Raw genomic sequence first — 11,860 nt, 5'->3', positions numbered from 1 at the left:
GCGTGATCAAGCAGTTAATCACATCTTAAGTGGGATATCTGCCAGGAGCCTAAAATGCACTTAAGAGTTCAACCCAACAAAGTTTGAAAATTTGTATTTTTATGAGGAGAGAAAACAAACAGTGGCTTTATCAAACAAAGTATATAGGTGAGAAGGAAAGGGAAACTGAAATAGAAGGCTCAAACTGCACATAATACCAGAAAAGAATACAGCCATATGACTGAAATGAGACCAACTTTAAAGAGAAAATTATTATACTATAGTGATATCATTTTAAATTGCATTTCCATTTGATTTTGTTTGGCTTGATCCCAAACTGATCCCCACTCTTGGCAACATCATCATTTGATTCCAGTGGCACTTATGAAAATGATGGAGACTCAGTATATAATAGACAGGTAACTAAGTTCAGATGTGGTATCGAAAAAACAACTAGCAGTCCTGAAGACAGTTTGTAAATCTCTCCCAGACAGATAGCAATAGTAATGCTTTGCACTACTGTTATCTTTACATCTGTGTCAAAGATCTGCTTGCTAAAAGACATTAGTTTCATGTGTAAAGAAATAGTTCTTTATAGTTATTAGCTTGCTTTACTGTATAACAGATGAGCTGCTTAGCCTCAAGAGCTCATGCAAAATATTAAAAATACTGAAACACAATAGTGATCTAAGCCCCTTTAAAAAAATAAGAACACGTGTACAGAACATCAGGATATTCTCTTGCATGTCCCTTCTCTTAAAATAAGTAGGATGAAAATGGAGAATGCCAATATGGTACATTGCCATGACCTAGAGAGAGAAAATGATTTTAAAAGACTTCCAGTTTATAGCCTAAGAAGATTAATTTCTGCACTCAAGCGATAATAGAGAACAATTTACAGGGGACTGAATTTCACTTGAATTGGTGCTTTTTGCTAGGATGCAGAAGAAATATTAAACTGTGTTAATGGCTCGTTCACGTTAAAAAATAAAATATAACGTGCATATAAGCAAGTTCTATGGAAGAATTCCTATCAGTATTGTTACAATCACCTCCCAAGCAACTTACACTTGGAAAAAAAGAAAACAGGGTAAACTTTAAAGGTATGGACAGGCATGCATTTGAAGCACTAAGAATTTCTGGGAAATTCATAGCGCTGCAAAAATATGCGTGGTACACATGTGCAGTTGTTCATGTGATGAGTTGTCCAGAGCACTTCAGGGCACATGGAGAGCATATATGGTTAATGGTCCACAGCCACAGAACCTGTGAGATCCCAGAGTGCTTTGTGTACATCTCCAGAGGCTCCCAAGGACAGCTGGGCACAGAGCAGAGCACCTGTGCTATGGCTGGCTGCCCAGAGACTGTGCTCACCTGGGTTCTTCCCCTCCCCTGGAACTCCTTTCTCCCTTGGCCTAGGAGTGCAGAGGTATGGATCCCCTGGTTCATTTCTACTCCCAAAGGATCATTGACAAAGACCCCAGTTTTCTCTGATAAAAAAAAAAAACCCTCAATTTTCAGGTTAAAAAAAAAGTAACCCAAAATCCACTTTTTTCTGTGATTAAAATAAAACACCAGTAATACTTATATGGAAGAGTGGAACCCTGAGGCTTCTGATGAACTCCCTCCAGGGGTGGTGCAATCACCTACCCTGGAAGTCTTCAAAAGGAGACTGGACAGTCACCTCGCTGGGGTCAGCTGACCCCAGTTGTCTTTCCTGCTTAGTGCAGGGGGGCTGGGTGGGCCCGAAGATCTTGCAAGGTCCCTTCTAGCTCCTTACAATCTATGAATCTATGATCCAGGTACACAATGTATACCTGTGAGCAGAATCAAGGTCTGCCATTGCTTCTTCAGCATGTTTGTTCAGCTCCTGCTAAGCAGCAGCCTGGGAAGCTCCTTTTGGTACTCCTGGATCCTCTGCAGTACTTGGATCTTTGGGTTGGCAGCTGTGGCTAGGAATGCTTTTCACCAACTCCATCTAGTGAGAAAGCTATAGTCAGAAGGCTGTATATAAGCTCAAGGTTAGACTACTACACAGAGCTATTCTTGAAAACCATCCATAAATTTCAGATAGTGCACAATGCAGTAGTTTGCCTTGTGAAAGGGGTGGGTTTCTAGAAGCACATAATCCTGGTGTTCCAGAGTCTGCATTGGATCCCAATAGCTTTTCAGGCACAATTCACAATTCTGGATTTGATCTATAATGCCCTTAATGACCCTAAAATACCATCAATACACCAAGTCTGCTTGGCAAAAATACATGGGAGGTCATTCTCCTCAGTTGCTTTTTGGCTGTAGAACTTCCTCCCTCTTGAGACTCACCAAAACCCAGTTTTAATTTATTCCATTTTCTTATTGTAAGCAGCAATGAATATTTGGTGAAAAAGGTGCCATATGAGGAAGACAGAAAGGAAGGAAATGAATGGTTATGCAGAAGAACCAAGGTCCTAGCCACACCTGTCCTCAAGCTCTGTTCCCCATTTGCCAGGCCCCACCAACTATCTGGTTAATGAGAACAATGCCATGATAGACACAATGCTGTCCCAAGCTACTTACAGACCTGCTCTGGGACATACGATACAAGCACTGATTGCTGGGAGCACATCATCCTGAGGACCTGGGATGAATAGTTGAAGCAGAACTTCAGGATATGCCAGGCTACCTTCACAGAGATATCCACTGAATTGATTTCATAGACATTAGGGCTGGAAGGGACCTCAGAAGACCATCGAGTCCAGCCCCCCACCCAAAGGGGCAGGAAGTCAGCTGGGGTCATAGGATCCCAGCAAGATAAGCATCCAATTTGCTCCTGAAGGTGTTCAATGTAGGTGCTTGAACCACCTTCGATGGCAGGCTGTTCCAGACCTTGGGGGCTCAGACAGTAAAGAAATTCCTCCTTACGTCCAGCCTGAAACAGTCTTGTAGTAGTTCATAACCATTTAACCTCCTCATCCCCTGGGGTGCTCTGGTGAACAAACGTTCCCCCAGATCCTGGTGGTCACCCCTGATAAACTTATAGGTGGCCATCAGATCACCCCTGAGCCTGCGCTTTTCCAGACTAAAGAGCCCCATGGCTCTCAGCCTGTCATCATAAGGTCTGTTTTCCTGATTGGCCCCCACACTTGTGGGATAGGCCATCAGCAGAAGAGCACCCTTCATAATAGAGAGGCAAGGTGCCATTTCCATAAAGAAGCTTGAAACTGGTCTGCTACCAACTCAATTTGGACAACATTGGGAGAGGCAGTGCTGGGAGGTTCCAGCAGGTGCTAGCACTGTACATCATCTGCTTTGCCAACCTGCAGGAAGTCATGAGCAAGGGGAACGCACCGCCAACTTTGCAGAGGCTTTTCTACTTAAGCATAACATATTGGCGTAGCAGATCTGATGGTGCCACCCCCAACTCTAGGCCTTGCAAGAACATAAAGACGTGTACTTTTCATGTCATACATGTACTTACAGCAAGGAGATGTGCATGTATTTTTCATGCACATCTCCTGGCTATAAGTTCTCTACACTGTGGTGTGAGCTTACCTCGCTAGCGTAGGTGGAACTTCTCCTTGAGGGATGACTCAGCTTTATTATCTGGCTATTTCCAATCAGGGTCTGAGACTGAATCAGCCCCGGTTAGGCCTTGGCTCATTACACTGTACAACATACAGTACACAAACCCACCCACAGCACAGCCCTTGGTAAACAATGCTTAACAGAACTCTGCTTTAGTTTCAGGAGTGGTATTTAACAGTCCTTTCTGCTCCATCCATGGCCTTTAACAATTACAGCAGCCCTAAGCCAAGCTCAGTCGACCTTTGAGTACTTACAATCAGAATCAACTGCCCACACGTTCTTGCTCAATGCCCTTGCTGGGCTTGTACGTAAAACCAGAGATGCCAATATGACACAGCTATTTGTAATGCACAACAGGTTTAAGAGGGTGGAGATTCATACTGTGTTTTTGGATGATGGAGAAGGACTAGTTTTGAGTAAAGCTGCTGGATTTGAGAATCTATCAGCAGCCAACTCCAATTGGGCAGTACTTTCGGAACATCTCAAAATCCCCTATTAAGTGGATCGGGAAGGATTTTATTTTGCTCATGAACAAATGCAGCCCTGAGCAACAGGGCTACATGTGCACTCAGCTCTGACTCTCTGGGCCAGTGGAGTTCACTGTCAGTCACAGACAGATTCCCTTGAGCCAGGGGAGGGTGGTGAGTAGCAAAGCCTTCTGGGATGCTGGAGGACCAAACTATGTAAGGTAACATAGAACACATAGTGCAATGTGTTACTATAAAAGAATTAAACATGGGGCTAGAAACTGTTGCACTGCTAAAAGTGCTGTTAGAAAAAAGTAACATTTTGTGGCATATTGTTCCTCTTGCTGCAAAGCTCTTTAATGGCTTTACACTCACTCCTGATAATGCTAAAAGGCATATTTAACACTACAAATATAACGTCTGCCCAAGAACTTACTCTTTATCAGTACATGACAAAGAAAGCAAACATGAAACATATACATGTATAATAATCTCATTACACTGGAGATCTGAGTAATAATCTCTTTATAGTACTCAGGTGTTGGGGAACAGCAGCCCCAAGGTCACGGTGGGCTGAGCAGTTCGGTACGGAACAGGAGGGATTAGCAACGAGGAGTCTGAGCGGTACGCGGACTCGCACGGTTTCAAATAAAGTGGATTTATTTACTTATGCTTCTGGAGCGTAGGCTGAGATGCTTGCTTCAGTCACAGTTACAACAAATTGAACGAACAACAAAGGAGACTGTTGGCCCACAAGGTTCTCTAGTTGAGCCCTTGCTTTCTACCCCGAAGAATAGGTGCGGCTGCCCACTCCATAGTCCCAGGGCTGGTCAACAGCTCATAGGTGGGGTAACGAACAACAACACTGTAACATGGTGTGATGCCACTCCATGGTGGACAAACGGATGATCGGTGCCGAGGTCGATGAAGAGTGATGCTGAGGTCAGTGCCGGGGATGGTGAAACAAAGCCATAGTCCAAGTGAGTCAGGTTGATCAGAATCATGGTCAGGATCGGTGCCAAAATCAGTCCGGTAGCCAGGAGATCAATACGAGAATGAAGGGGAATCGAATAGCCAATTCGCAATGAGGAGGAGACCGGTGAGCCTGAAGCCCTCCAGAAGAGAAGTCCCTGCAGCTGCAGCCTCTGCTTTCTGGATCGATCTCTCCCTGTCTCACAGTCCCTGCCAAGGCAGCCTCTGCTTACAGGTCGAGCACAGTCTCCCCTCACCCACCCACCACCACACTGACAGAGAGAACCCAAAGGTGGAGGCTCACAAGCCCTTTACAGCAACCAAGTGGCCAATCAGGTTGCCTGCTCTGAAGAATTTTCTAGTTCTATGAAGTCATGCTCTTAGCCAAACTGAGCATGCCTCTGATTAGATTTTGTATATGACTGAGCATGCAGATGGTGGAAAAGTAGGTCACGCTTGATTCACAAGCCAACAGGTCACCCAGGGGGCACATGCTGGACACGCTGTAGAATTTTCCATAGGCCTTGCCTGCTTGTCTGCGCATGATCAAACTTAACTCTCGTGTTGCCAGCATACATTCAAAACTTGGTCCGGACATCAGGTAGCGTAAGTGAGTTACTTCCTTCTGTGCTCTCGAAACAACTACAATTCCTTCTTTAGAACTGTTCTTTCCTAGACTGGCACATATTCAATCTACAAACAGATCATCTTACAACACCTAATCTCTTCTTAAAAGGGCAGTCCTTAAGCCAGAAGTGGCTACCAACAAAAATAATAAATCACAATATTCGCATTGTTTTACTTTATGTTAAACTAGATTTAGTTGGAATTGAAACATAGCTTTTAAAATATGTGTGGAACAGTTGCTTAAGAACTTACATTGATGGATATCATAGAAAACTCTTCTAGGAAGATAAATAGCTACAGACAACTTTCAAAGTGTGCATGATTACTTTAGCAAGTACGACTATACAGATACCTATGGTTCCTTCTTTTGGAAACTGCTGGCCAGTGAAGAATACAGGACCCCACACTAGCTTTCTTAAAACAAAATACTGTTTAAAATTATTCAATGAAGCAAACCGTGGCATACAGAAAGGGGATTTTAAAATAATAAAACAGTTTACATTCATGAATACCTTACCTCAAATTCTAACGTACCAGTCTTACCTTAGACACTTTAAACCAGGGGTGCACAAAATGCGGCCCACAGGCTGGATGAGGCACACCAGGCCATTCTATCTGGCCAGCAGGGACCCTAAAAAATTTAGAAAATTAATATTTATCTGCCCCTGGCTGCCTGTCATATCATGCGGCCCTTGACGGCTTGCCAAAACTCAGTAAGTGGCCCTCTGCCTGAAATAACTGCCCGCCCCTGCTTTAAACAGTGGAGGGTGCCATGAAAGTTCTAGGCTAGGACTTCAGGAATTCCACCCTAGAACAGACTTTTGAAACTAGTTGCTTCATGTTTTGTTTGCAGCTGAAGCTTTACTATATTTTTCAAGGAAGATTAGCTTCCAAGTCAATGGAGATAACTGAGAAAACCTCTGAAAAATCCAGCTGTACATCTGTGTGCTGAATAACAGGCTACAGATACATAGTTTCAGGCAGCCAGTTGAAAAAATTTCAGTCATACTCTTTTTAAATGTTGTCTCATGAAAATGTGTATGGCATTTAAAAACCCATACATAATTTATTTCTTCAGCTTCCATTTGCACTATATACACAAAAGACGCATTCCTTTTTAAAAACAATTAAAATTAACTTAGTACTGGAAGTTTCATAAAAAACCTGAGGGTCAGACACTGATCTCACTAATTCTAGTTTTATACCAATAACAATTTTGTCTATTCTTTTTCAAAACATAAGTAAGAATACAGTATATACATACAAAAACGAGAGAATCCCCTGAGTCTCTATCAGGGGATTTCTCCTCCAACCTGCACCGCAAAATTAAACAGCTAATGAGCTGTTCCTGACCATTTAGAAGCCAAAACTTGTCTGTTGGTTCTAACCCTAAGAGTTACCACTTCTTGGATTTCCTGCTTTCAGAATTTCACGGTTCCCCCTGCTTAGCATATATGCACTCCCAAAACCATGCTAAAGTTGTGACAAAACCCAAAATAATTTAAGGACTGAAACATATCACATCTTCTGAAAATTAGTTATAAGTCTGCATGCATTAAGGCAGTGGTGTCATACTGTGCCTCTGCACTGGAACATATACAGCACACAAAACTCTAAGGTTCTCTTAATGCAAATGCTTATGTTATGCTGCCTTCAACTTTATAAAGGAGACCATGGTACTGTTTCAAGATAAATTACTGAAAAATAACTTGTTTTAAACTGCAGGATTTTTCATAAATTGTGGATAAGGGAAGGGGAAAATTAGTCTTAATCCAGTTGGTACACGCTCTTCACTGAATCACAGCTTAGTATATACATGATACTGTAACTTAAATTTGATTTTTATGTTAACAAATCCAGGAAGTGACACAGTATTTAGCTGTAATTGCACTTAAAAGCAGCTGAATTTAATAACAGTGAAGAGCAGGTTTAATACCTGGAGTGCCCAAAGCTTGGCAAGCTCAGGTCCAAGAACTTGGGATCCCTTATAATTAATTTCCCAGCATGCTGTACAGCTCACATCCTAGGGCAAAACTAATGCTGCTTCACTGTGTAAGCCCCAGGAGTTTGGGAGATTAAACAAGACTCAGAAGACAAATTAATTTCAGTTCTTACTATATAACGAAGACAGAGTCTAAAGTGTTATCAAAATGTTATCCTAAATAGAGACAGGATGGTGACCCACCAAAATGCTTTCAGTTACTAAAATGCTGCTCACAGCTAAGAGAGCAATGCTGAAAGTACATATGCATAGAAAGACCAGTTAAAAATCAACTGGATCAGGAATCAAAAAATCAACTGGATCAGTATAAAAGCATTCCATATGCATACATATTTATAGGCTCAAGGCCTACATTTTTAGGGTGGTGGGCCAATCAGACTTTCTCTCTCAAAACAGTGGGACCCAGCCTTTCGGGCTCCAGACCAATGAGTGGTGCAGTATCAGTCCACAGTCAGTGGGCCTGAGCCAGTGCAGACATGAAGCACGGGCAAAATGTGACATGTGGCCTCAGTTCTGTATATGCTGGGCTGGGTCCCCTGTCCCAGTACTACCCCTGCACGTTACATTGAGGCAGCTACCCTGTACATGCCATACTGGGCTTACCACCTCAACCCCCATTAGTGCCACCCTAGCCCCAAACATGTTGAACTAGTCCTGCTGCCCTGGCTTCAGTTCCATGCATGCTGGTTTAGGCCTGCCACCCTGGTCCCACAAACCAGACGGATCTAGTGAAAAAAGCCACAACACCTAGCCTCTGGGCTTGAAATTTGGCAGCAGGGGAACAGTAGCAAAATTAATTACCACCACTCCCTGGCACCACATTTCTAGACTTGTGGGGAACCCCAGGGGCCAGATGACATGGTTCCGTGGGCTGGAGGCTAAGCAACAAACAGTGCCTTAGAGGAGTATCATATGTGATCAAAGGTTGTAAAATGACAATCCACTGAATTCATAAATAAGTAACAGCTAAACAGAAAATGGATTATAACTCCCCCTCAAATATTTCCTTTGAAAACTGCAAACCCAAGAGTCCATTTTAGACAAATAAGCATCCCCATCAGAATGTCAACATTAAAACTACTAAGGAACTTTGTGTCTAGAGATGGACATTTCCCCTGAAATCCATGCATTCTGGCCTCTCTCTCCCCTGCACCATAACCAGAATTTTGTTTGGCGTTTATTTTTAGGAAAATTTTTCAAGTTTCAAGCCAAATCAGTCAAAACAATTCCAAATCCATGAGTCATTCAAGAACCATATGTAGCCCTACTACCAGCAAACATCCCCCACCCCAACCTGGGCCTTTTAGATGTTCCCAAATAATTTGGTGGGCATCCTATGTGCAGGCCCAAGGCCAGAGGCTTGGGTTTTGGATGCTCCCAGGTTTTGCTTGCCCTCAGCAGTATGGCCACAGGAGCAAGATAGGGAGGAGTCTCCCAGTTCCATAAAGTGGGTCTAAACTTGCAGGGGTGGGCAAAATGCAGCCCACCAGGCCGGCAATTCTATCCGGCCCGCAGGGCCCCTAAAACATTTAGAAAAATTATCTTTCCTTGGCTGCCTGTCATGTGGCCCTCAATGGCTTGCCAAAACTCAGTAAGCAGCCCTCTGCCCAAAATAATTGCCCACCCCTGGGCCATAAAGCCAAGATCTTCCCACTGGAACTGAAAGTGGACTTGGACTGAAGTGGTAACTATACATTACCTCCGCCTGGGTACTAATCCCATGCCAGACAAGTGGCTATCCTGTGTCCCTGGTTAAAACAACACGATGATCATGGTACTTCCCCTGCACTGTAACCAGAATCGAGGTGATCCCAATTTGGGGAAGGCAGAGGAAGCAGCAGCAGCAGTGGGGGAAGTCTCCCCAGCGCCAGGGGACACAGGCGACTGGTAGGAGGAGCACTGGGGAGCATGTGCCCTCCCTGACAGGGCTGTCTCTGCTGCCAGTGCCACCAGTGGCATCAGCGGGAATTCGCTGGCTCTGCCCCCACTACCCCTGCCGGCAGACAGTTTCTGCCGGTGCCCCCCAGACTCAGGAGACACCGATTACCCATACCAGGGGAAGTACAAAAGCAATGCCTGACTCCCCTTCCTCCCAACCTCTGCACCCAGGAGAAGCTCCAGCCTGGAAGTTCTTTGGGGCACGTTTCCTTCAGGAGGGGGGTAATTTCTACCCACAAAGTGGCACTGTGTCCAGGGAGCATGAATGCCATGTGCCCCTGCAGGCTGGGGGGGAGCAGCATGGCGAGGTCCCACAGGCAATGGTGGTGCTGTCAGTGGAGGGAGCATGGTGGCAGTGAGCTTCTGTCAGCAGTGGGGGGGGGTCACCCACAGACGCTGCCAGCAGTGTTGGCCAGTGGCGATTGGAAACTGCCCACAGACACTGCCAGCGGTGTTGGTGGTGGGGAGGAGGCGGGGGGCGAGCAGGCATTGGCGGCCAGCAGTGACTGGGGACCATCCACAGAGTCGGTGGCAAGCTGTGCCTGCCTGCCTGCCTGCAGGTTCAGTCAGCAGTGTCGGTGGCACCTTTTCGCAGGAGGTGCACCCCCTACGTGTCGCCAATGCCAGGGAGCATGTCAAGGCCAGCGCGGGGCAACTGAACCACCAGACGACTAAACTGCAGCAGATAAACCCCCTCCCCGCAAGATATTTAAAGCCTCCCCGCTGCCCAGTCTCCACGCAGACAGGGGAGCGGACTCTTCAAGGAACGGCGAGAACGGGGCACCTCGCCCGGCCTGTGCAGCACGGGCCAGGCGGGGAGGAGGAGGAGGAGGAGGAGGAGCCGGGCCAGGGGCAGTGCAGTGCAGCGCCCCAGCCCGCCCCGGGGAGCCCCCAGCCAAGCCGCGCCAAGCCGCGGTGCAGCAGCACGTCCCCTCCCTGCCCCGGCCCGGCCGGCTACACACCCAGCAGGAGCCCGTCCATGTCAAAAAGCAGGTGGGTGGCAGGCGCGGGACGGCGGGAAGCGGCCATGGTGCGGCAGCGACGGCGCAGGCGTCCAGTGCATCCGGGGAGGGGAGAGCGGGGCCGGGGCGGGGCCGGGGGAGCTGCCCCTCGCCCCACCTCCGCTGCTGGCCGGGGACGGTGTGCGCCCTGGCGCCCCGCAGGGGATGCCCCCGGTCCCTTCCCTCCGCTCGCCGCCTCAGGAGCAGGCCCGGCAGGGCGAGGCCGCGCAGCCCTACCCTGCCTGAGGATATGGAAGGAGGGAAGGGAAGTGAAACGGCGCTGGAGGCAAAGGCAGCCCAGGCTCTTTGGGGAAGGAGGGGTACTATCTTTTTATTAGACCCGCTCAATCAATCGCTTGGAAACTTGGCTTATATCCTGTACAGCCAAAGAGTTTTGTCCGCCTGCCCCCTTACACCGGCGCTTCCCAAGCTTTTCCAGCCTCAGGCACACTTGGGTTAATACCAGCTTCTCCCCATCTGGCACACCTGTTAAGGCCTTCCCCGGCCTTGTACCTGTTGTAGCTTATTGCCACAGCAAAAAATGCAGCACACCTGTTCATTGCTGATGGCACACTGGTTGGGAAACACGGCCTTGGACCAAGAGGTAGAGTGGCTAGCATAGAGAACAGTCCGGTTGTTCTCTGTCCTCTTTTGATACGAAACCCAAAGCCTTTATGTCTTCTATTTTTCTCTTCAAAATAGAGGACATAAAGGCATCCAGTTTCATATCATATCTATTCTCTTCGTATCTGAAGAGAAAAACAGGACATCAAGGTGTGGGGTTTCATGTCAATAGCGGACAGAGTAGCAGAAAACAGTGTCCTCTATGATGGCCACCTTACCAACAGGGCTGCAGCCGGCACCCCGGAAAACTAGAGGTGCTTGAGATGCTATTGTGGGGTATCATAAGCTGCCTGGGAAACTGAGACTCATGGTGAGAAGGAGATGAACTTCAACCCTGAGGCAAGGGACTTCATTTCAGTGAGGATGAAATTTAACCACAGACTTCATCTCGGTAGGGATGAAGTTTAACTCTGCGGCAGGATGGACTTCATCTCAGTGAGGATGAAATTTAACCACCCACTTCATTTTGGTGGGGCTGATGTGTAACCACCAACTTCATCTCTGTGGGGATGAAGTTTAACCCTGAGGCTGGGGCAACTTCATCTTGGTGGGGATGAAATTTAACTGCCAGCTTCATTTCGGCAGGGATGAAGTTTAACCCTGAGGCAGGATGGGCTTCATCTCAATGAGATGAAATTTAACCGCCAGTTTCATTTTAGTGGTGATAAAGTTTAACCCTGAGGCAA

At 46.5% G+C, this 11,860-nt stretch overlaps 1 protein-coding gene across 1 annotated transcript in view; it reads right to left on the bottom strand.

Moving 5' to 3' along the window:
- Window positions 1–10,599, bottom strand: part of PUDP (pseudouridine 5'-phosphatase) — a 122,630-nt gene extending 112,031 nt beyond the window's left edge. The window contains exon 1 of the mRNA XM_019529358.1: window positions 10,512–10,599. Within this exon, the coding sequence (XP_019384903.1) occupies window positions 10,512–10,578 (67 nt within the window). The 5' untranslated portion in view covers window positions 10,579–10,599. The remainder of the gene's footprint in view (window positions 1–10,511) is intronic.
- Between the last annotated feature and the right edge of the window lie 1,261 nt (window positions 10,600–11,860).

Source organism: Crocodylus porosus, unplaced genomic scaffold (assembly GCF_001723895.1).
Source record: "Crocodylus porosus isolate Cpor-Errol unplaced genomic scaffold, CroPor_comp1, whole genome shotgun sequence".
Classification (NCBI taxonomy): domain Eukaryota; kingdom Metazoa; phylum Chordata; order Crocodylia; family Crocodylidae; genus Crocodylus; species Crocodylus porosus.
Note: the sequence above shows the minus strand (reverse complement) of the source record. Positions and strands in the feature narration are given on the sequence as shown.